The sequence below is a fragment of the Haliotis rubra genome, unplaced genomic scaffold (genome assembly GCF_003918875.1).
Source record: "Haliotis rubra isolate DU_JTF1 unplaced genomic scaffold, ASM391887v1 Scf673, whole genome shotgun sequence".
NCBI classification, from domain to species: domain Eukaryota; kingdom Metazoa; phylum Mollusca; class Gastropoda; order Lepetellida; family Haliotidae; genus Haliotis; species Haliotis rubra.
The window spans coordinates 360,085-386,560 of record NW_025767383.1 but is presented as its reverse complement, the minus strand read 5'-3'; the positions used below and the strand labels follow the sequence as shown (position 1 = coordinate 386,560).

At 41.8% G+C, this 26,476-nt stretch overlaps 1 protein-coding gene across 1 annotated transcript in view; it reads left to right on the top strand.

Moving 5' to 3' along the window:
• Positions 1-20,878, top strand: part of LOC124257787 (outer dense fiber protein 2-like) — a 37,689-nt gene extending 16,811 nt beyond the window's left edge. The window contains 11 exon segments of the mRNA XM_046691927.1: positions 4,111-4,246; positions 5,181-5,291; positions 6,084-6,128; positions 12,574-12,678; positions 13,783-13,842; positions 13,845-13,943; positions 14,679-14,779; positions 16,018-16,099; positions 16,747-16,860; positions 17,184-17,276; positions 18,251-20,878. Coding sequence (XP_046547883.1) covers positions 4,111-4,246; positions 5,181-5,291; positions 6,084-6,128; positions 12,574-12,678; positions 13,783-13,842; positions 13,845-13,943; positions 14,679-14,779; positions 16,018-16,099; positions 16,747-16,860; positions 17,184-17,276; positions 18,251-18,427 — 1,123 coding nt within the window. The 3' untranslated portion in view covers positions 18,428-20,878.
• Positions 20,879-26,476: the final 5,598 nt, after the last annotated feature.

The window sequence follows — 26,476 nt, the reverse complement described above, 5'->3', positions numbered from 1 at the left end:
TCTTGATATTTAAATATACTTTTTGTATATGCCAGCTTGGAACATGATTCCTTGTTTCTTATTAAAGGAATATTGTAACCATGGCAACCATGACAGAAAGTTTCAACTGGAAATATTATTATACAATTACAGACTGGTGATGAGGTCAATACCTGTTTTTATGGACCCGCAAAAGGTAATATTGACCGAGGACAAAGTCTGAGGTCAATATTGCTGTTTGCGGGTCCATAAGAACAGGTATTGACCGAATTCGCCAGTCTATAATTGTTTTATTATGTAATTACCGAAAAAAAGCTTCTTAAATCCAAAACATGTCCATTTAGTCAAGAAAAGTAATTTTATTTTCACTACAAAGCAATAACGTTATGTCAACAATACTGTGACATGTAAACAATAAATGACGTCATAGCTTGACGTCATAGTAACTCAGGTCAATATGACTTTTGGTCGGACCTGGGTTGGAGTCAATATGCTTTTCTGTCGACGGTCACGTGACCGCCTCTAGACCAATCAGGTAGCCGGAAAAATATGCTTGCATAATAAACTATTTTATTACTCACCCATTGAAGATATCACTGTTTAATAAATCTACAATATTATTTCACATTGTGTAATAACATCGTGTGATGCTGGACGTTCGATGCCATAATGGTTTACAGTTATGACGTCACAATGCTAATACGTCTGTCACAATGGTATTAGACCTTGCTTTGAAAGCTGAGAGTCATCAAACTGTAGGCAGTTTCTATCAATTTATGTTGAAGTTTCAGACTTCCGTCTCAAAGTAAAACTGTTGTCCCTGCATATTCCTCCTTTCTTTATCATTCTTCAGTTCAGTGGAACAGAGAATAACACGAAGTGTTAACATAGGTCCCTCGAACACAACAGTATTTCACTGTAAACCAGAAGGTTTTGTTTTGAAAATTCAGATTGTGATCTGGGGGAAACTGACCAGGGCCTCGTTTCACAAAGCTCTCGTAAGCCTAAGATCTCGTAACTTTTCTCATAGCATTCGTATCTCCTATACTATAACATAGGAGGTACGAATGCTTGAGGGCAAATCTTAGGCTTACTGAGAGCTTTGTGAAAACGAGGCCCTGGTTGTCAGGGCAGGTTGATGACATGATGCAGCTGGAATGTTGCTGACTGCATGTTGTATACAACTGTCCTGTACATCTGTATAACACTCTGACAAGTAGGACTGTAATGATTTATCAAACTGTCAGGGTGTTCCAGTTGTGTGTTCTGTGTTTGTACTTTGTTGATAGGGATATGACAATGTATTATTGTCAATAGTGTTCATAATCTATCATTGTTGTGAAAACATATGTGATGCAAATTTCAAACAACATTATGTGTTTGTGTACAGTTTCTTCCCCTTGTTTTGAGGAGCGACAGGGAGGAATATAGCTGTTTTGAAAAAGTTAACAATAATTAATCTTTTTCAGTAATATTGATTAATGTAATTATCAAGCCTTAAGATTCAAATCTGTTCAAAAGGTATTGCAAAAATTGTGTAAGCATTTCATATCCAAACAACATTAATGATTTGCAACCAATTTTGCAACTGTTGTAATTGGATCAGTTACTGGATGTTCTATGTGTTGTAGTTGTGAGTTGTTGTACTGTGTGTTGTAGTCAGTTGTGAGTGGTTGTACTGTGTGTTGTAGTCAGATCGGTGAGTGAGTGGTTGTACTGTGTGTTGTAGTCAGATCGGTGAGTGAGTGGTTGTACTGTGTGTTGTAGTCAGATCGTGTGTTGTAGTCAGAGTGAGTGGTTGTACTGTGTGTTGTAGTCAGATCGGTGAGTGAGTGGTTGTACTGTGTTGTGTAGTCAGTGGTTATCGGTGTTCTAGTCAGATCGGTGAGTGGTTGTACTGTGTGTTGTAGTCAGATCGGTGAGTGAGTGGTTGTACTGTGTGTTGTAGTCAGATCGGTGAGTGAGTGGTTGTACTGTGTGTTGTAGTCAGATCGGTGAGTGAGTGGTTGTACTGTGTGTGTAGTCAGATCGGTGAGTGAGTGGTTGTACTGTGTTGTAGTCAGATCGGTGAGTGAGTGGTTGTACTGTGTGTTGTAGTCAGATCGGTGAGTGAGTGGTTGTACTGTGTTGTAGTCAGATCGGTGAGTGAGTGGTTGTACTGTGTTGTGTAGTCAGATCGGTGAGTGAGTGGTTGTACTGTGTTGTAGTCAGATCGGTGAGTGAGTGGTTGTACTGTGTGTTGTAGTCAGATCGGTGAGTGAGTGGTTGTACTGTGTGTTGTAGTCAGATCGGTGAGTGAGTGGTTGTACTGTGTGTTGTAGTCAGATCGGTGAGTGAGTGGTTGTACTGTGTGTTGTAGTCAGATCGGTGAGTGAGTGGTTGTACTGTGTTGTAGTCAGATCGTGAGTGAGTGGTTGTACTGTGTTGTAGTCAGTCGTGGTTGTACTGTGTTGTAGTCAGTCGGGTGAGTGAGTGGTTGTACTGTGTGTTGTAGTCAGATCGGTGAGTGAGTGGTTGTACTGTGTGTTGTAGTCAGATTGGTGAGTGAGTGGTTGTACTGTGTGTTGTAGTCAGATCGGTGAGTGAGTGGTTATACTGTGTGTTCTAGTCAGATCGGTGAGTGAGTGGTTGTACTGTGTTGTAGTCAGATCGGTGAGTGAGTGGTTGTACTGTGTGTTGTAGTCAGATTGGTGAGTGAGTGGTTGTACTGTGTGTTGTAGTCAGATCGGTTTGTAGTCCAGATCGGTAAGTGAGTGGTTATACTGTGTGTTCTAGTCAGATCGGTGAGTGAGTGGGTTGTACTGTGTTGTGTAGTCAGATCGGTGAGTGAGTGGTTGTGCTGTGTGTTGTAGTCAGATTGGTGAGTGAGTGGTTGTACTGTGTGTTGTAGTCAGATCGGTGAGTGAGTAGTTGTACTGTGTGTTGTCGGAATGGTGAGTGAGTGGTTGTACTGTGTGTTGTAGTCAGATCGGTGAGTGAGTGGTTGTACTGTGTTGTAGTCAGATCGGTGAGTGAGTGGTTGTACTGTGTTGTAGTCAGATCGGTGAGTGAGTGGTTGTACTGTGTGTTGTAGTCAGATCGGTGAGTGAGTGGTTGTACTGTGTGTTGTAGTCAGATCGGTGAGTGAGTGGTTGTGCTGTGTGTTGTAGTCAGATCGGTGAGTGAGTGGTTGTACTGTGTTGTAGTCAGATCGGTGAGTGAGTGGTTGTACTGTGTTGTAGTCAGATCGGTGAGTGAGTGGTTGTGCTGTGTGTTGTAGTCAGATCGGTGAGTGGTTGTACTGTGTTGTAGTCAGATCGGTGAGTGAGTGGTTGTACTGTGTGTTGTAGTCAGATCGGTGAGTGAGTGGTTGTACTGTGTTGTAGTCAGATCGGTGAGTGAGTGGTTGTACTGTGTGTTGTCGGATTGGTGAGTGAGTGGTTGTACTGTGTTGTAGTCAGATCGGTGAGTGAGTGGTTGTACTGTGTTGTAGTCAGATCGGTGAGTGAGTGGTTGTGCTGTGTGTTGTAGTCAGATTGGTGAGTGAGTGGTTGTACTGTGTTGTAGTCAGATCGGTGAGTGAGTAGTTGTACTGTGTGTTGTCGGAATGGTGAGTGAGTGGTTGTACTGTGTTGTAGTCAGATCGGTGAGTGAGTGGTTGTACTGTGTTGTAGTCAGATCGGTGAGTGAGTGGTTGTGCTGTGTGTTGTAGTCAGATCGGTGAGTGAGTGGTTGTACTGTGTTGTAGTCAGATCGGTGAGTGAGTGGTTGTACTGTGTTGTAGTCAGATCGGTGAGTGAGTGGTTGTACTGTGTGTTGTAGTCAGATCGGTGAGTGAGTGGTTGTACTGTGTTGTAGTCAGATCGGTGAGTGAGTGGTTGTACTGTGTGTTGTAGTCAGATCGGTGAGTGAGTGGTTGTACTGTGTTTTAGTCAGATCGGTGAGTGAGTGGTTGTACTGTGTGTTGTCCGATTGGTGAGTGAGTGGTTGTACTATGTTGTAGTCAGATCGGTGAGTGAGGGTTGTACTGTGTGTTGTAGTCAGATCGGTGAGTGAGTGGTTTTGTACTGTGTGTTAGTTACTGGATGTTCAGTGTGTTGTAGTCAGTTTGGTGAGGTCTATGGATTCTGGACTGGCCATACTCTGTTGTAGACGGATCAGTGAGCTGGAGTACCTTGTAGACAAGGTGGAGGAGAGTGCTCGGTCCAACTCAGACACTGTCACGGTCAGACTCCACGAGAAAACATCCGAACTGTCAAATCTCAAGCTGGAGAATGAAAGATTAAAGGTGAGGGAATATTGTCATTTTTCTGGACCTGATGTCCTAGAGTTGACCCAGTGTCTCCCCTTCTTTACCTAGACATCTTCACCAACTCCTCCAAACTACTTGAAGGGTTAACTGGGGATACTTAAGACAATGATTTCAGATATGTAGTCCCTATGAATATGTGTTCTCAACAAACAATCATTCTTAGTTATATTTAGTCCATTGCATTTCAATGCTTAGAAATCTACCCAGACAGTTGCTACTCAGCAGATCTTTGGTAACAGTTTTCGTATTTTGAGAAACATCCGACACCCAGGTGTAGGGCTGTAACGAATACACTATGTTGCGAATATGATACGTATCACGAATATTGGGTACCGAATACGAATAATTATTCACGAATACAATATTGTAGTTAAGTGACTGATGCACAATATTGAATGCCCATGTTGACAGTGTTAATTTGTCACAGCAATAACCAGTCATCTCATGACACTCAAATTTGGTATGTAATAGTTATAGATGACAGTACCATGTGCGGCCTTGGCAAACTAACATGACTTGCGCTACTACAAGGCTAGTACATAATGCATTCTTGCATATCTCATTTTGAAAAAGGACATAAGGGTTCAAGTAAAACACACTCCCTTAAAAATTGTAAATATTCATGAATATTCGGTTCTGATGACCACAAATAACGAATTGAATTCATGAAGGGCTATGGTTCGATTCATCCAATATGCGAGTGAATCGTTACAGCCTTACCCAGGTGTAGGATTACAAGTGTCATTACTTACATGGAGAATTAAGAACACGAGAAACAGTGATAACAGACTCTCATGATGGTCCTGGTGGGTTTTACTGACATATCCATCATTTACTGTTCAGAAACACTATAGTTTTCCAGACTAGGTAAACAATGAAATACTGTGCTGACTCACACTCTGTGTTGCAGTCTTCCATCGCTAACATCGAGAGCAAGTTCCAGCTGGCTGAAGAGGAGATGCTGCAACTGAGGAACAACTTGAGGCAGAGCGAGAAACTCACAGATGACTACAGAGACCAGGTGAGTTAAACTATGCAGGTCATGGGCATTTCTTGTTCTTCTCCAGCCCTGAACCTGGATATGAATGAGTAAAACTTCTCTTTCACTGTACAGTCTCATTCAGTGTGGAACTTGAGTGCCCTTGTTGGCAGACAATCTCTCCAGGGTGTATTTCTTTATTTCCCACAATTCTATAATCATGTGGCATTGGTCAGGAGTGTATTTGATATGTAAGAGGCTAAATATGTTTTGTTTCTTGAACCCTTCTTATCGTGAGGAAATATTCTGTGTTGATTGTCAGTGGTCAGGATCAACTGTTGTTGTTTTTGTATTTTGTTCTCGATGAAATTTGCTGTTGTTGGTTCAAATTATTCCATCCTAGCCCTCTTTGATATATTGCACTGAAAAATGTTACTGCCAATGCGTGCGTGTTTGATAGTATTTACGTTGATGTGATGAAACTCCGGCTGGGATTCTAGGAGTTGGTTCCAAGTTTTCCATGCTTGTCAAGAGAGGCAACCAAAGGGAATTGGATGATGAGGTGCTTTGACTTGGTGAACTGTATGTCATTGTGGTGTGACAACCTCGTCATTGCTCATGCTCTCACTCAGTGGCTTGCCTGGTCAAACTTTGGCTGCTTGCAGGCCATTGTGATGCAGCTGGAATATTGCTGACTGTCGTGTATAACACTCAGTAACTTTATGAACAGTCAAAATGTTATGTGGCATTTGAAGAATACTTAGTGAAACTTGACATTCGTTATCTCATTATGGGTGAAATATTTCCGTTAACTATGTTTTCCTCATAACCCAGATTGAATATGTCCTCCAAAGAACTCGGTATCTCAAATCTATGGCGGTATGTACCCACAACTCCGCATGGGGCATTGTTTCCCAGTGTGCAGCTCTGGTGGCATGGGTAGCGTTCTGTTTTATTCCATGAATGATATGGTATCCTTGTAGCAATGTTTCATTTTCTGCACATTGGTTGCCATGTGGGATATTAAATAATTTTACAATATGGTTTTGTGTAGAGATTGTTCAGCATGCATTGTGGGGGTGCAGAGATTTCTGTGCATGTTTTATGCAACTGGTGCAAGTGTATTGCACAAGATTGATTATGTTATTTGGCTGCATGCTGTGTAATGATGCAGAGATGAGAGTTGGCCATGTTGTATTTGCATGCTGTTCCAGGACTGCACACCATGTCCACATCCATCTCCTCCCATGTCCTCCGTGTCCTCCATGTCCTCACCCATCTCAGGCATGTCCTCCATGTCCTCACCCATCTCCGCCATGTCCTCCATGTCCTCATCCATCTCCTCCATGTCCTCATCTATCTCCTCCATGTCCTGTATGTCCTCATCCATCTCCTCCATGTGCTCCGTGTCCTCCATGTCCTCACCCATCTCCCCCATGTCTTCCATGTCCTCATCCATCTCCTCCATGTGCTCATCTATCTCCTCCATGTGCTCATCTATCTCCTCCATGTCCTGTATGTCCTCATCCATCTCCCTCCATGTGTCATCCTCCTCCATGTCTTGTATGTCCTCATCCATCTCCTCCATGTCCTCCATCCATCTCCCCTGTGTCCTCATCCATCTCCCCATCCTCTCCCATGTCCTCATCCATCTCCTCCATGTCCTGTATGTCCTCATCCATCTCCTCCATGTCCTCATCCATCTCCTCCATGTCCTGTATGTCCTCATCCATCTCCTCCATGTGTCATCTCATCTCCCCATGTCCTCCTCATCTCATCCATCTCCTCCATGTCCTCATGTCCTCATCCATCTCCTCCATGTCCTCATCTATCTCCCCATGTGCTCATCTATCTCCTCCATGTCCTGTATGTCCTCATCCATCTCCTCCATGTCCTCATCTATCTCCTCCATGTGCTCATCCATCTCCCCATGTCCTCACCCATCTCCCCCATGTCTTCCATGTCCTCATCCATCTCCTCCATGTCCTCATCTATCTCCTCCATGTCCTCCATCTATCCCCATCCATCCTCCTATGTCCTGTATGTCCTCATCCATCTCCTCCATGTCCTCATCCATCTCCCCATGTGCTCATTCATCTCCTCCATGTCCTCTCCTCCTCATCCATCTTCTCCATGTCCTCATCCATCTCCCCCCATGTCCTCATCCATCTCCCCCATGTCCTCATCCATCTCCCCCATGTCATCTATCCCTCCATGTCCTCATCCATCTCCCCATGTCTCCATCTCCCTCCATGTCCATCCTATCTCCCCCATGTCCTCATCCATCTCCCCATGTCCTCCATGTCCTCATCCATCTCCTCCATGTCCTCATCTATCTCCCCATGTCCTCATCCATCTCCCCCATGCCCTGTATGTCCTCATCCATCTCCTCCATGTCCTCATCCATCTCCTCCATGTCCTCATCTATCTCCCCATGTCCTCCATGTCCTCATCCATCTCCCAATGTCCTGTATGTCCTCATCCATCTCCTCCATGTCCTCATCCATCTCCCCATGTCCTCATCCATCTCCTCCATGTCCTCATCCATCTCCTCCATGTCCTCATCCATCTCCTCCATGTCCTCATCCATCTCCCCCATGTCCTCATCCATCTCCTCCATGTCCTCATCTATCTCCCCATGTCCTCCATGTCCTCATCCATCTCCCAATGTCCTGTATGTCCTCATCCATCTCCTCCATGTCCTCATCCATCTCCTCCATGTCCTCATCCATCTCCCCCAATGTTCTGTATGTCCTCATCCATCTCCTCCATGTCCTCATCCATCTCCTCCATGTCCTCATCTATCTCCCCATGTCCTCCATGTCCTCATCCATCTCCCCAATGTCCTGTATGTCCTCATCCATCTCCTCCATGTGCTCATCTATCGTCCTCCATGTCCTCATCCATCTCCCCGATGCCCTGTAAATCAACCTTCATTCCTGAATGCATTTACCAGCTGTCTGCTCAGGGATTCATCTACATGTTAAAATACCTCACAGTGATGATAAGTAAACAAGAACTTGAATAAAAGCTCTTATTTTGAACATAAGTACTTTTCCCCCTTCCAAGGGCACTTAGTTTGGAAAAAAGCCTTTAGTGCTATTTCTTATGTAAACAGTGCTTGCTATGTATTTTATTGGTTTTACAGTCCAGGGGCCAGTTTCACTCAGCGATCGTAGCGCTACGACTGTCGTAAGTCTGAGTTAAAGTATGGGAGTTACCTACAATCAGTTCTCAAATGGGTCCATGGACCCACTTTACAAAAAGTGATCTTAGTGCTTCAACGATCGTAACTACCTTGCTTAAACATAGACTTGTGATAATCATAGCACTAAGATTGCTATTTGCAAATGGTCCCAAGCGATGCCCTCCCCAATCTCCCAAATCCTAGAATGCAACCGTTGTCTCCTGCATGCATTGTTACATCAACATTTGTGTTTTTCCTCCAAAGTCCCCAGGTTATAGTCGCAGTGTTTCCACCCGGGTAAGTTGTTGAGTGTGCATGCGGTGCAGTTGTGTGTGCAGGAGGCGTGTGTTGGTGCGGAAGTGGTTGTGCATGTTCAAGTGTGTGCACTCATTTTCCTTCTCATTGTCAGTGCTAGAAGATAGTTCAATGTTGTTGCTTGTAAATAATGTCTTTTTCTCAAAGCCTTTTCTTTCCTGTTACTATCGAAAGTAATCCTCAATGAAATGCCTTTATCGTGTTTAAATTGTATTGTCAGATGAACATATCAGCAATATGAAGAACCAGCATTTATTGTCATACCTTATTACAAGTAGGGCACTCATTCACAGTATCCACAGCTCTAAGGGGCCATAACTCCAATACTTACGATAGTCGTAGTGCTTGTTGACATGGGGGCATGTCATTGTACACCAAGAGTTTTCATTGTGGCTTCAAAAATCAGTCACTTGATTGTGTGGTCCAGACTTGATTATTTACAAACTTCATACAGCTGGAATACTGCCGAGTCGCGACTTTTAACAAGAAACAAACGAGCAAACAATCTTTTAGAATCCATATCAATTTTAGTGATATTCTATACTCAGTGTTTAATATCTTATGCTTAAAGCTTGCAGTTTGTAGGAGGGTGGGTTGGAAATAGAGCATGCAAATTTCTCTTAATGCTGTTTAGATTTTCATTTTTTATATGGTACCCAGTATGCTCGTTAACAAAACTTCTAGTCTTGTTCAGCTGTTTAACGACCACCATGTCATTGAGTGTTTACAGTGATGAATCACTAGTGTTGGGAATTGGTTAAAATCTCATAATTGATGATTGGTTTATTACAACCGATCAATCATCGAAAAAAATTGGTTAGCGTCATTTATGAAAATTGTTAATGCACATAAAAATATGGAAAAAACATGTAGTTCTTTTGGGCTTTTTGGCAAAATTTCACATCTTTAAAGGATGACTAGTATGTCAGGAACATAAATTTCTTGGAGTCTTTAAGATAAATTCAATCATGACTTGAAACGAGCTTGTTGTGCTTATGAAATGTAACAGACAAAACCAACCTTGTGAAAAATATTGTTTATGAAAACAAGTGTTCCAGAATTGTTTGTGTTTGATTATGAGAGAACATGATCGATTGCTTGGTCGTTTAGTCACTGCGACCAATCTTCGATTATTTCAATTAATCGGACCACCACTATGAATCACTGCTGCTCTACATGTTTTTGAGATAGGATGGGAAGCTGTTGAGGGTTTGTTTCAGCCCAATAGAACTGACATTTTTGGGTTGGTAAAACAGTTGTAAATTTTTGGAATTTTAACATTTTTTTTTTTCAATCTTCTTGAAGAAAAAATGGAACTGTTTCAGAATTATTGCCTAAAAATTAAGCTTGAATCAAGAACTTGCTTCTGATAAAGGTTTTGATGCTCTCAAAACAACAACTGTTTACGTATGCATACAGTTTGGTCATGCCTCTGTTATAAATTCAAAACTTGAAAGTCTTTAGAAAATATGCTGCTATGAGTTATTTGAATTGTCTTTTTGGACAGATGTTATATTTGTCAATTCCTGTGGTCCAGAAAGTTTCCCTCACCTGACCTTGTTCTTTTTATGTCACATCCATTCTTGTGTACATTACACAAATTCTTACTTTGTCACAAAAATCACAGTTTTACACGAAATATCACCGTTGTACACTGATGTTTCCTTACCACCTGCACTATGAATGAATACAGACTCAAATGTTGATTGCACTGTTTCTACACATTCACTGTTTTGTCACTCAAACCATGTTTACTCAGGTTGATTTTCAATATTGTTTATAGTTCGTTTGGCTCAAAAGCGGACCGATGAATTGCAATTTAACTCGAAAACTAATAAACATCACATACTCAATGAAACGCTGATCATAATCAAACATCATACCCACTCTGTGAGGTTTTTGCAGAATTTTTGTCCTAAAAATAATAAAGTTGTTTAACAAACTATCATTAAAATATTGACACAGTTCACTGTTTGTTACGAGGGAGGAGTGCAGAGAAAGGGACAGCCAGGTGTTGGAGAGCGGATGGAGACGCACAGCACAGGTTAATGAATAAATAACTTTGTCTGTGAACGCGTGCTTCTTGAACACCTGGCTGTCCCTTTCTCTGCAGTCCTCCCTCGTAACAAACAGTGAACTGTGTCAATATTTTAATGATAGTTTGTTAAACAACATTATTATTTTTAGGACAAAAATTCTGCAAAAACCTCACAGAGTTGGTATGATGTTTTGATAATGATCAGCGTTTCATTGAGTATTTTATGTTTATTAGTTTTCGAGTTAGATTGCAATTCATCGGTCCGCTTTTGAGCCAAACGGACTATAGTGTGAATACAATCAGTGCAGGTAATATTATATTTTAAAAAAATACAATAATTATTTTTGGATGTTGTTTTTTTAAAATTCACGATGTCTGTAATTTGACTGTGTATGTCACAGTGCACTTGAGAAACACACATAGCAAGTAGCTCCTGCTTCAAGGTTATGATGGAATATGCAGATACAATAATGCATTAGATAAGCGTATACGTATGTCAAGATATTCTTAGTCAATTTAAAAAGCCATAAATATTTCTATGTTGCTCTTGCATCTTCAATGTCTTGGTACTTGTGACTGCTCTGCAAGATTGTGTTTTCCCAGTATAGCAGTGATAATTATCTAAATCCATCACACACATAACACATTGTGTCGGGTCTTCTCTGTGCTCGGTGGAAGGGTATGTTGTAACATTCTTAACTTGACAAGATGGCTCCAGGTATTGCCAGGTAGTGCTTCTCACATTTTGCATGTAAAACATCAACTCAATCTCAGTAAAATCAGACCCCAGTGCCCTAGTTGGCTGTGAGCTCTGATTTTAATGAGGTTGAAGTTCCACTAGGTAAAACATTAGTTGGCAGGCTGTAATGTGCATGTTGGTAGTAAGGATGTAGAATGTCCTGCATGTTGTAGTGAACTTAGTTTAATTTGTATTATTTTATTGCTCTTATTTTTTATCAATTGCTTTTGAAACCTTTTTGTTTGCTTTTCTTGAGAAACTGTAGTTCTCCTCAGTTTCTAAAAGTTCATGCAGCTCTAGCTGTCTAGGATGACTCTGGAATAATGTCAGACAAAACAAACTAGGTCTCTGCAAAGAGAATAAACTTAGACTTTGACTATAATTACAAGACAGAAATGAAAATGTTAATATGTGAGCTACTAAGGTTTCACATGTTTTACACAGACAGTGGCAGCTTGTTCTCATCACTATTTCAGAGGACATTCTTGTATACTGGACAGGGATCCATGTATTTCCCTTGTACAACTTGTCATCTGTAATGTGTTCACAATTGTGGAACATTGGGTTTGTGGTTAGTCCCCACAGTGTGCTAAGTTTTATTTTGCTGTCATTTTTCAAATTTGAGACCAGGAATGATGTAAGAGAACTACGAATGATGGAGTTGGACTGAGGTAATTGGCCTACACTGTGTCTAGGCCTCATCTCAGTGGGCAACAACTGGCTGTGTTGTTGTGAGTTCAGACCCATCGTGTCAATTGTCGTTATTCCACTCATGCTGTGTGGTAGACACAGTATTACAAGTTTTATCGTGTGAGTCTACTGGCACCAGCTTCAGTAGATTGTGGAGTTACTTGTGTCCTCTCTGGACACTGTAGCTTTGGCCCAGTGGTTGAACATGTTGGTGCCTGAAGATTTGCACTGTCCATGTGGATTCTTCACTGAGGGCATGTAGGTCATCAATATTTCAAGACAGTCATGACACAGTTTGAGTAAAGAGGGTGCAGATGCAATGAGGGTATGATGAGATAGCGTTATTCTATTCCAGCTGAACCGATCTCGCCGGGAAGCAGATGAGATCAGTGTACACTTGGATGTAAAGGAAAAAGAAAATGGCCGCCTTCAGCAAGAAGGGGAACTGGAGCTAGAAAAGGTGAGTAGCTGAGTGTACAGTCCTACATCAAGGGTGATGGTTAGAGCACTGGAGCTAGAAAAGGTGAGTAGCTGAGTGTACAGTCCTACATCAAGGGTGATGGTTAGAGCACTGGAGCTAGAAAAGGTGAGTAGCTGAGTGTACAGTCCTACATCAAGGGTGATGGTTAGAGCACTGGAGCTAGAAAAGGTGAGTAGCTGAGTGTACAGTCCTACATCAAGGGTGATGGTTAGAGCTGGAGCTAGAAAAGGTGAGTAGCTGAGTGTACAGTCCTACATCAAGGGTGATGGTTAGAGCACTGAGCTAGAAAAGGTGAGTAGCTGAGTGTACAGTCCTACATCAAGGGTGATGGTTAGAGCACTGAGCTAGAAAAGGTGAGTAGCTGAGTGTACAGTCCTACATCAAGGGTGATGGTTAGAGCACTGGAGCTAGAAAAGGTGAGTAGCTGAGTGTACAGTCCTACATCAAGGGTGATGGTTAGAGCACTGGAGCTAGAAAAGGTGAGTAGCTGAGTGTACAGTCCTACATCAAGGGTGATGGTTAGAGCACTGGAGCTAGAAAAGGTGAGTAGCTGAGTGTACAGTCCTACATCAAGGGTGATGGTTAGAGCACTGGAGCTAGAAAAGGTGAGTAGCTGAGTGTACAGTCCTACATCATGGGTGATGGTTAGAGCACTGGAGCTAGAAAAGGTGAGTAGCTGAGTGTACAGTCCTACATCAAGGGTGATGGTTAGAGCACTGGAGCTAGAAAGGTGAGTAGCTGAGTGTACAGTCCTACATCAAGGGTGATGGTTAGAGCACTGGAGCTAGAAAAGGTGAGTAGCTGAGTGTACAGTCCTACATCAAGGGTGATGGTTAGAGCACTGGAGCTAGAAAAGGTGAGTAGCTGAGTGTACAGTCCTACATCAAGGGTGATGGTTAGAGCACTGGAGCTAGAAAAGGTGAGTAGCTGAGTGTACAGTCCTACATCAAGGGTGATGGTTAGAGCACCTGAAGCCTGATGGTACCTGAAGCATTTTCTTTTTCTTGAAAAGCCTGTAAGACAGCAGGTATGATGGTGATGGTGATGGTGATGATGTTGATGATTGTCAATTATTGCCTCCAGGTGAAGCTTCGTCTGAACCAGCGTCTATTAGAGTTGGAACCGTTGCCAGAGCTGCTACGCACACGACAGAGTTCAAGCTGCAGGATGCCACAGATCAGCTGCTGGCCTATGAGCGCAAGAACACTGACAACACCAAGCTCATTGCAGAACTCACGGCCAAGGTACTTTGTCCTAGCTTCTTGAAGTGGGTGGTAGTCATGACTCCCCAGCTGGGGCCTTTTGTCACGGTCATTTTTACAAAATACCAATGGTCAGATTTCATTATTCAAAATTTGTAAACAAATTCTTTTTATCTTGTTCCACTACTTTAACAGCAACTTTTACAGTCTGATTCAGGAAAAACTGTTAATGTGTCTTCAAAATACACTGAATTCCTCTCACTTCTACATTATTTGTAGACTAACGGGTTCGGATGATCAGACGTAACATCTTTTTTATTGTAGACACAACGTTTCTGGGCTATTCCTTGCCCCTACATCATTCACCTGACGAAGGGGCAAGGAAAAGCCCAGAAACGTTGTGTATACAATAAAAAAGAAGTTGACATCCATAATACTTTGTCTTATACTTGTCTTATACTTCTATATGCCTTTCAAGAACCTGGTCAGGCTTGCTCATTGACACTTAATCACTGAATTGTCTTGTCAAAACTCAATTATTTATAGATCGCTTCCATATAGCGGGAATATTGCTGCATGGGGCGTTAAACAACAGCCAAACCAAACCAAACCTGATCAACATAAGAGTTTCTGAAACTGTTTGACTTTATCTGACATTATAATTAATGTGACATGTATGTTTTGCACCAACAAATTTAAGTCTATGTGAGCCCAGATGCATAGTGATCTTAAAAATGAAACATGCCAGTCTTGAATAGTTCTGTCATACCCCACCAGGTGGAGCAACTGACCAACACGATGGATCAGATAAGAGGCAAGATGCACGGTGGACAGGACGAGAACCGAACGCTGGCTAGCAGGGTTGAACTGATGGACAAGTGAGTACCAGGGGAGGTCACTGATGCTGTAATCACAAGCAGACCTCTAATAATTTGGAATGATTAGGAATTGTTTTAATTAATTCAGATGCATGGTATGGAAAATGGAAGTCTCAAGCTGATTCTTGGAGCCTGTTATTATTATGATGATGCTGTCATGCACCTTCTTGTATGCAATTGAAAATCTAGCAAGGGACTGGTCATTTAATATAGGATGGGTTCTACCAGTCCGTATATAATGGTCAAATTTAAAAATTTACAGAAATAGAACAGTTACAATTTTTCCATGTCAATTCAACTATTATTTTTTAATTGTTGATATAATTTCATTTTGGGACCTCCCTCACTGCCCCTACTCCTTTCACTGTCATTTTTTTCATGACACACTAACACTATAATATGAACAGTTGCTCTATGCATCATGAAGTGCCCTGCACTTAACTTGGTTTTGATCCTTAGACACTTTGGTCTTCCACCTTTGTTGTTGTACCATAACAAACCTGCTTCTGATGATGGCTAGGTGGTTTTTATCCCCCGCAACGCGTTTTTCGGGGGGTATTAAAATGGACTCTGTCCGTGCGTCCGTCCGTTCGTCCGTGCACATTTGTCTTTTCCGGAGCAGAACTCTAAAACCGTTCACTATTTCTTCACCAAACTTGGCACATAGATTGGTCTGGTGGTGTACTGGTGCCTTTTGGTAGTTTTGAAATTCTGAATAAAATATTTTTGGCGTTTCCATGGCAACAAGTTTGACTTAGCCTGAAATTAGTGGTAGTGCTCTTTTCCGGAGCAGAACTCTAAAACCATTCACTATTTCTTCACCAAACTTGGCACATACATAGATCTGGTGGTGTACTGGTGCCTTTTGGTAGTTTTGGAATTCTGAATAAAATATTTTGTCATTTCCATGGCAACAAGTTTGACTTAGACTGAAATTGGTGATAGTGTTCCTTTCTGGAGCAGAACTTTCAAAACCTTTCAATACTCTCCTTCCACTTTTCTATATACACACCTAAATATTTGACATAATCATAACTCGTAGACATAATCATGAAGAGTATTTTACCATTGCGGGGGATATTGATGACTTTGTCTTCTTGTTGTATCTTCACTTGACTCACTTTGACTCCAAGCTGGCTGATATCTTGGCTTGTTGAATGTCCTTGAAAACATAGCCTCTCCATTGCTGATGTGTTCAACATGTCAGATCAATAATCATGTTACTGTCTGATTCACAGAAAGCTGAAAGAGGTTGAGGATCAAAATCGAGAGCTGATAGCATCCATCGCCAAGAGGGAGGAGTCTATTCATCAAAACAATGTAGGTGTCTCACATGTAGAAGTCTGTCTTATCTGGTCAGTAACATGTTGTATATTGTGTTGGTGCACTTACTCAACTCTGGTCTAGCCATTATGAAGATCCGGGTTAGAATTAGTCTTCAGCAACCTATGCTTGTCGTAAGAGGCGACTAACGGGATCGGGTGGTCAGACTCACTGACTTGGTTGACACATGTCACCGTATCCTAGTTGTGTAAATTGATGCTCATGCTGTTGATCACTGGATTGTCTGACTCGATCATTTACAGACCGCAGCCATATGGCTGGAATATTGCTGAGTGCGGCGTAAAACAACAAACAAACATTACAAACAAATGTTTTAGTGGTCCCTGTGCCCTCCGACTGGTCTTCTGGGAACCAATCAAGTCCTAGGTTAGAACTGGTCTTCAGCAACCCATGCTGGTAAGGGTTGGCTGTCTTGATCATGTGGTCAGAGTCTCCTATGTAGTTGATGAATGTCATTGTGTCCCAATTACATAATTAATGCTCATGATGTCAATCACTGGATTGTTTGGTCAATATCAGTTATTTCCTGACCACATACATATAGCTGGAACATCACTGAATACAGCATTAAACAACCAACCAAATCAACAAACAAATAAAACGAATGGGATTTGTGTTTTCAGCTCCGCCTGGAGGAGAAGACACGAGAGAACGGCAGCTTGACCCGTCAGTTGGAGAATGCCCTGACGGACATCCGTCGCCACCAGGACCAGGCCAGGGACCGCATGTCTTCCAAGGTCAGTAGCCATCATTTACAAAGAACAATTGGGCTGAAAAGAGATGAGGCTAAAAAGAAAAAACACCTAACAACATCACCCATTATGAGTTGAAATGTAATAAAGAAGAGGAGAAATTTAGTTCATCATCACCATCATATTTATGGGTCTTATTTATCTTTTTAAAATATTGCAAGATTTTAATAAAAATATATGTTTGAAAACATGATAAACTCTCTGTTACTAAGCACAAATTTTAGCAAATGGAAGAAAATGTGCACATGAGGTATTTTATATGTGGAATAGTCTCTGTTTGTTGGTAAAGTGAAAGGTGTGTGTTGCAGGAACGTACATACCAGAGTCGTATCGCAGACCTAGAGTCTCAGCTAAGTCAGCTAAGAGCAGAGATCGCCAGAGTGAAACGAGAGAAAGAGGAGGTGAGTGTCTTCAGTCATTTGTGTAACATTTGTAGGTGACGAGAGGGTCTCACTTCCACTGAAACACTGAGTCAGATGTGTTTTACTTTTCTTCTCCGTAGTTGAAAACAGCCTCGCCATTGCTGATAAAAAAAAGGCAAAGATGTGTGTCTCTTAGAGCCTTCTACCTCTTAAGCTATGTTGTGATATGACTGATTGAAATACTGTTAAAGTCACTCCCTCACTCATGAAACCGAAGGGGTGGTGGGGTAGCCTAGTGGTTAAAGCGTTGGCTCGTCACGCCGAAGACCCGGGTTCGATTCCCCACATGGGTACAATGTGTGAAGCCCATTTCTGGTGTCCCCCGCCGTGATGTTGCTGGAATATTGCTAAAAGCGGCGTAAAACCAAACTCGCTCGCTCGCTCATGAAACCGAAGACCTGTGAAGGTCCGGGTTAGAATTGGTCTTCAGTAACCATGCTTGTCATAAGACTCGGTTCCCAGTTGGGTAGAACAATGCTCATGCTGTTGATCACTGGATTGTTTGTTCCAGACACGATTATTTGCACACCACCATCATATAGCTGGAAAATTGCTGAGTGCGGCATTAAACAACAACAAAACCATCGACACACCTGACATGCCTTGATATAGCTATAATTGCTGAGTTGGGTTTTACATTAAACAACAACAATAACATTGTGCCCATGTGGGGAATCGAACCAGTGAAGCGCTGACATGAACTTGATACAGCTATAATAACAGTTGAATGGAGGAATATCTTACTGAAATAATAATGAGATGCTGCTGTGACTGAAGTTGTATAGGCATATTCTTATTATTGTACTGACGTTTTTAAGATATTGCATCTTATAATCTTCAACTCAGTTTAACAACCATGTTATATTATAAACTGACGGATGTGTACTCACAGAAGGTTTTAAAGATGCTTGCAAGAGTTTCTGACATCTGACAACATCTTGTCCTGTTAACAGAATGAGCGCAAGTTCAACTCCCGAATGTATGACCTGAAGGATCGGCTGGAACAGTCTCACAGCACCAACAGAAGCATGCAGAACTATGTACAGTTCCTGAAAAACTCTTACGCTAATGTGTTCGGAGACAGTGCTATCTCAATGCCCACGTCTCCTATACGTTCAATAGTGCCTTGATGCTGTCTGTCATCTTGACTGCAACAACACGAGGTGCACACACATACTTGAATATTTTCTACATTATGCATGTCTACAGTTTGTATGGATTATTTTCTGACATGAAAGTTGTTATTTGTCTCAAGGATTACATTTGTTATATACATTAATATTAAAGTTGAAAAACAATAAATATTTTGTTAATGTAACTTTACACTATTATCACAGAAAATGAAATGATTTTTTATATACATCAGTGTTGAAATTAAGCCTGAAAGTCAAGGGGTCCTTGGTATAAATATAAGTCTAAAATATACCTAGAAAAAGATACTGCAGGAGAAAACATCAAGGACACTTAGACCCCTTTAAATCCAACATATTATTGATACCTTGTAGATTTAGAGATGATAATGCATATACTGAATCACTTGAAGTCACTGAATCATTATTGAATCATTATTGAAGCTCAATGCCAGTTACAAAGAGTTAAATATTCATCATTATGATTTCTTCCCAAAACTGTCGCAAATTGTTGAATATTAGGAAGATGCCCCAGCCATCTGGTAACCACAGAGGTAGTCACACACAGTCATATTACCATGGTTATTGTATAAATACATACAGGAAGAATGAACTAAACCGATTTTTTTATTAGGATAGAGAGCCACTTGAATACTATAAAGCTCATATAGTGAGACTAGAATTGTGTTTTTATGTGTGGAAGTGTAAGTAGTTGAGAATCATGATAACTTATGATATCTATTTTTTCTTCGATATTCATTTTCGACCTGCAATGGAAGAAGAAGAGAGAGGGGATTTGACATTTTGGTGAATCATGTCAAGTTTATGGTACTTGTTGAAGCTGATTATCACGTCAGGCACAGAACTGATGTGACGAAGTTATCTCTACCTCAGACTCAATGAACACATAGAATTCCAATTGTCATTTCCTCTGAAACTCAATTATATCTTCCTTTGGTCAACTTTCGCATCATGATGTCATATTTTGTTCAGGGAACGTATTAATATTCTGCAAGGTCTCACTTTCAACTGTTTTTGTGTTGTCCTGTGACATAAGACTCAGAAATTCTCACTTTCTCACATGTGACATGAGTCTTCAAAATATCTCAATGTGTTAACTCTCACTTTTTCAAATAACAAAGAATGAAGTTTAATGTTTGTCACTCTGCATATGTATTTGTCACAGATTGTAAGAAGTGTAGCACACACATACATATATACCACTCAACGTTTGACAGGGATACTAACGTCTTAGGTATTGTCTAAAAGACTCACACATTCATGGACATGTTATGTGAAACACATCAGCCAGTTCTTGTTCCAACATAAATCTGAACTTTTCTAAATGTCCATTAAAGCCGTTAGTTTATTCTTAGTTTATTTTAGATATGAAAATGATTAGTGGCTCTGCAAAAAAATTGTTGAATCTGGCCTTATACACACCTTTTTTCTCTGAACAGGAAGTCACTTTCTGCAAATTCCTGGAAACTTGCATCACATGTTGCCTCACCTGTTGCCCACATTCTTTTAGCCATTGTTTGTTGTGCCTCCCTGGAGAGACACAAGTGGTGTGTTGTATATTTTACGACTTAAATTATGAGTATGTCTGTGATATCTGTTTGTTTCCACTGTTAAACATACAGTACTATGTTGAGTCTTGTTTTAGTCTTGAGCATTTAGAAGTTTTTTCTTATATACTAGATATTTTACACATTTTAGTCACACCTGGGTAGACTGGAATTAATGGACAGTTTTAAAGATGATTTTATTATAATGAAAGTTCTCCTTTTGGGAAATGACAGGAATAACTTCAAATACTTGTAAATGTATTATCTATAGTAGGGGATGCCAGTCCTTTTGTATACCGGATACCAAGACCTGTTAACTGGTATTCCTGATGTCACAGTGCAGTATGCTGGGTGTCATATATTTGTCTGGTATGCAGCTGCCAAAAGTTCAGTGCTGAAATTCATGAATTCCTTTTTTGTTTGCCAATCAAAAAAAATCGTTTTGCTGTATTGTGTATAAGCACATGAGTTAATGTGAAATCCAGTTCTAATTACCTGTACCAGCTGTGTACAGTGGGCTTTCTTTACAGTGCTAACACTGGATGGCTACACAGGGTTTGGCACCTTCATAGTAGCTATATACCTTTTATACTTTGTAAACAGTAAGAACAAACTAATATTTGAATTCTGTACAGCATGCCAGTTGATATATTGACAGAACTCCGTGTTATCCTAACTTTGTTTGCTTTTATGAAGTCCACTACAACTCCAGTGTTTGGCTGGAGTGCCCAGATAGTCAGTCTCCCATCATCAGTCATCATCATCTCTGCCGTCCACTGACTGCATGTGGAGACCTGTATATACAAGACTCACAGTGAAGTCAGCTATTTTCTTTGTATAAATATATACCATGTATACACTGTATATAAAATAAGTAACAGAACCTGTGTTTTTGTTGTCAGTTCAGGAGTAGAAGTGACTTGATTAGAGAGTCTTGTGACAGGTGTATGGGTGTATGTCACAGCTTGCAGTAGAAGTGACGTGACCAGAGATTGGAGGGATGGGTGTATGTCACAGCTTGCTGCACTAGAAGTGACGTGACCAGAGAGTCGAGGGATGGGTGTATGCTTGCTGCAGTAGAAGTAGCTTGTCACAGCTTGCTGCAGTAGAAGTGACTTGATTAGAGAGTCTTGTGATAGGTGTATGGGTGTATGTCACAGCTTGCTGCAGTAGAAGTGACTTGATTAGAGAGTCTTGTGATAGGTGTATGGGTGTATGTCACAGCCTGCTGCAGTAGAAGTGACGTGACCAGAGAGTCGAGGGATGGGTGTATGTCACAGCTTGCTGCAGTAGAAGTGACAGTGATCAGAGAGTGAGGGATGGGTGTATGTCACAGCTTGCTGCAGTAGAAGTGACGTGACCAGAGAGTGAGGGATGGGTGTATGTCACAGCCCGCTGCAGTAGAAGTGACGTGAACAAAGAGTCCAGGGATAGGTGTATGTCACAGCTTGCTGCAGTAGAAGTGACTTGACCAGGGAGTCGAGAGATGGGTGTATGTCACAGCTTGCTGCAGTAGAAGTGACGTGACCAGAGAGTCAAGGGATGGGTGTATGTCACAGCTTGCTGCAGTAGAAGTGACGTGACCAGAGTTCAGGGACTGATGTATGTCACAGCTTGCTGCAGTAGTGACGTGACCAGAGAGCTTTATTGTTTAAGACCCAAATCTAACTCTAAGCAAGAAGGAGAACTGCACAGAGCAGACAGGATCCAGGATGACATCCAACAAGCTGAAGCTAAGCAAGAGCAAGACTGATGCAATGTTAGTTGGGACTGGTGCCATACTGACAAAGGTGAAAGAAACACACCTTTCAGTTGACCAAGAAAGCATTCCCTGTAGTGAAGAATCTTGATGTTCTCATGGATTCCAATCTGAGCATGGAGCAACAAGTACAAGAACTTTGCAGAGTATGTCATTTCCATCTCAGGAATATCGGCACCATCAGACACCTGATAACCAAGGATGCCGCAGCTGCCTGGGTCTGCTCCCTTATACTTTCTAGGCTAGACTACTGCAATATAGTTTAATGTCTGGAATATTCCAGACATGGTCGCGACAGATTGCGCAAAGTTCACGCCATCTAACTAGTCGTGAAGTGGGCGGGCGGGACTTGTGTATTGTTACGACTTGTTCACGTGGTCATGGCACGACGGGTTCCCGCATAGTTTGCACACAGCACGAATTTTTTGTGCATGTCACGAAATTGATACGCATTAGGTAAGCCTACTTCACGCATTGTTGGCGCACGAATCAGCGACGACTGCGCACTCGGCAGTGCGTACATAAAAGCGTGCCCATTGCCAGTCCCCACATTCCTCAACTCGACAGCGAACAGTCAACAAGATGCCTGCCAAGAAGAAGACAAGCAGAGGAAGAGCAGGACCAGCAGTGGATAGAAGACTCTAAGAAGAGACCGGACAAGAAACAAAGGCAGAGAGAGGGATAGAGACAGAGGTCTCGGAGAGGGAGAAGGATATTTCTTCAGGTTCAGCGGACAGTAGTATTGGGCTGTCACCTTATTCCAAGGATATGGACACTCCCCTCATGACCCCCGACTCTGACGGTGTACATATCTTTAACTTAATCGTTCACTTGTAGATAATTTATATATGTTATGTTTTCGCATAAGTAGGTGTGTTTCAAAAAAAGAAGAAATAAAATCACTTTCTTTATTGAGTTTCTTTACATAACGAATTTAGAGCATAGTAATTACAGTAATTAACAGGCATTAGAGCCTGTGTTGCTGAAACGTCATGGTCCACAACAACCAAAAAAAAAGACACCAAAAAACCACCAAACAAATATTTATTAATCGCATTTTATCAATGTAATTGCTCAAGTTCTGAGTGCAGATGCGTCATTGGCTACGAAATGATACGGCACAGGCTTGTCATCATTAGGTGTGGGGCTGGTCCTGGCAGTCTGGCTCGGTTGTCCTCGACAACTTCATGCAAAGTACAGTTCTTCCATTTCCTCCATCTGAAGCACCACCCTCTGCCCCAACATCAACATACAAGAACTTGTATCCAGCATCTACATGAGTACAATGCTGTGGAAGCCCTTATAATTGTAGTAGAATGACCCAGCTTTGGGTGACTTCTTCATAGCAACTTGCTTGCCGTCTACAGCCCACAGACAGTTGTGGAAGTTACATCTGCAACTAAAACCTTCAGCAACCTCCTTCCACTCCTCTTCAGTTTTGGGGCACCTGAGTACCTCGTCCTTGTTGACCTCAATGGTGGCCTTGCAGACTTCTGGTAAGAACTTGCAACTCTGAAGCTGTACTGAAGACTTGCATAGGAATTACCAATGGCTCGGAAGCGAAGAATGGTTGCCAGCTTGAGTCCCACCTCCTCATGAATGTGGTCTTCTTCTCAAGATGAGGGGTTAACTTCTCCACCATGTCTTGGAACAAGTCGGGGGAAATTCCCAGGTAATTTCTGTAGCCTCTTGGATGGAGTTCTGTCATTAACTGATCATAATGTCCGAAGTGATGTCTTCTGGTCAACCATTCCCTCACCCACACTGTCCTTGCTTTTTCTAGTTGGGGTTACGTCTTCTTCTTTGGCCTGGGCCCAGATTTTCGAAGCTCTCTTAGCGCTAAGATAGTCGTAAGTTAATTTCTGGTGTCCCCGCCGAATGGCTGGAATATTGCTACTATCTTAAACCAAGAGAGCACTCACTCACTCATCTGGGCCTGCTCCTGCTCTTGCTGCATGCTTCAAGAAGTAGTAGTGCTGCACCCGCGAGATATAGACACCTTTTCTTTTCTGCAATAAGAGCTTGTTCTCTAGTGTTCAACATGTGTAGGTCCACAGCAATGCATAAAGCTGGGGTGATGCCTGCTATTTATATAGCGTGGCGCAAGCTGGACAAAGCGGGACCAAATAATACCACGACTGCTTCACGCATGCGCGACGTGGTTGTGGCAATGCATGCCCATGCTGGAACTATGCGCGTCGTGCGTACCATGTCGTACACTAGACGTAAAAATGCCCCAACAATACTTGACCTAGTCGTAAATAAGTCGTGCGATAGCGTGTCAATGCGTGACAATGCGCACCATTTTCGGTCACGCATTGCATGCCAAGTGCGTAACTTATGCGTAAGCAGGACGCAAACAGTGCGCAAACTATGCTTCACGCTTTCATGCGTACCACCTAAATTACACGCATTGCCACGACGAATTGCGCGGCAGTGCGGGGACAAAATTCGTCCAAGTGTCAGGGTGGCATTTGCATCGACTGCGCAATTGGGAACCGTTGACATGTGTCAACCAAGTCAGCGTATGTCACAGATCATTAAAGTAGAAGCGACGTGACCAGAGAGTCCAAGAAAGATGTCACTACTCACCAGATTCTCGAAAATACACACACTCATAGATTCAGCACTACGTTATTACAAAGTCTATTTCCTGAACATTGATAACAGACCCTCATGTTAACATGTTTAATACATTGGAGATTATCTTAGCTGCCAGGAAACAGAGTGATGCAGAGTGGTTGTTTTCAATGGCTGTAGCACATGGCTGGAGACATGTGCTCAGTGTTACAAAATATCTGGTAGCTGGTAAATATTTAGGTGAGGTGAAATTGAGTCGTGCTTGAGAATATTTCGCTCATATGACGGCGTGCATGCGTGTGTATGTGTATGTGCGGCTGCTTGTACTAGCCCAGACTGAAGCTGGTTTTATAGTGCTAGCCCACTGAGATACCATGCCGCAGTGAAGCAGGAATACCCCACTCAGACACATTATACTGACTCCGAGCCGACCAGTCCTTGTTGTACCCATTAATGCCGAGCGCCAGGCAGAGACCAACAAGTACCATATTATAACGTCTTTTGGTATGACGCGGTCAGGGATCGAACCCGCGACCTTCCGCTCTCCGGTAAATATTTAGACAATATATGAAATGATAATATTTTTAAATTAAAGTTGATAAAAACTATGCATTTATGGCACATATGTAATCATCTTGAATAAGTTGGGGCATTTTGACTACCCACTTGGGTCAATTTGCCCGAACATGGGGCAATTTGACCAAGACTCTGGGGCATTTGGACCAAATTTGCTGGGGCATTTTGTATCTGGGTCAATTTGACTGGTACCTGTTGACTAATACCAAAGTCAACAATATTCCCAATTAACTATTCTACAACGAAAGGCAGATCATGAAAAGGTCGTACCTGGCCCTTGCAAACCAGTTTGGTAGGGGAATTGAAGTATGAAAGACTCAGTTGGCCTTTGTATGCTCTGAATGCTTTGTATGGGAGAATAATTGGTAACAATTAATTAATTCGTAAATATATTTTTTCTACGATTTAATCATTACGATAATGATCACAGCGTTGCGTGGCAAAATTTCAGCAATATCACAGCTGGTAACTACCTTGTCACCTTGTCACGATGTTGCCGCTTAAATATTTTCAAAATATGGATTTCAAAATCTATGTGATATAATGAAATGTATTGTTCTTTTGTTGTTCTGTCTATTGTTCTATAAGTAGTTTTGATGCCAATAATTGTTAACTTATGTACGTGGGAAAATATATACAGGAACATCGATAATAATGTGAATGTAGACTGCACTAATATTGTAACATATGATCAGTTATTACACGCGTCAGTGAACCACCCCTTGCCCGATATCCAACAATCAGTAATAACAAACTGTTGATTGTGTGGAGACTTCCTAAACCTCCATAGACTCTTAGTTACATCAACATCGGATGCTGACGCACGGCAGCTATCACAGCGACACAAAGGTAACATTGTTTTTCTACAGAATAGGAGAAATAATAATTCTTGGCAAACTGTGTGCATGTCCTTTAACAGTTTTCGCTGTCAAAAACCATCAACGCTATTTCAGATTATGAAACCCATGAAGGTCCGGGTTAGAATTGATCTTCAGCAATTAACGGGATCGGGTGGTCATGCTCGCTGACTTAGTAGATACAAGCAGGGGCGGATACAGCTTTTTGAGAAAGGGGGGGTGCACACTATTGAGAAAAGGGGGGTGCACACTTCATTTCCACCCGAGTTTCAATGGTCATTTAACAAACTTTCTGGACAAAAGGGGTGCGCACCCCTGCATTCCCACCCCACCCCACCCCCCACCCCCATCTGGATCCGCCTATGACAAGTCATTGTATCCCAATTGGGTAGATCGATGCTCATACTGTTGATCACTAGATTGTCATATAGCTGGAATATTGCTGAGTGCGGCGTAAAACAACAAACCAACAACCAATCATATGGTCATTTCACTCATTGACTCACTATGTGAAGTATTCACTTCAATACTGAACACTAGACTGCAGACATGGTGTGATGAAAATAATGTACTAGGTGATTTTCAAGCAGGGTTTAGACCTGGCTATTCTACAATAGACCACATATTTACTCTTCATGCTAGTGCAACAAAATATTCGTGTAAAAGAAATGGGAGGTTTTACTGTATATATATTGACTTTTCTAAAGCT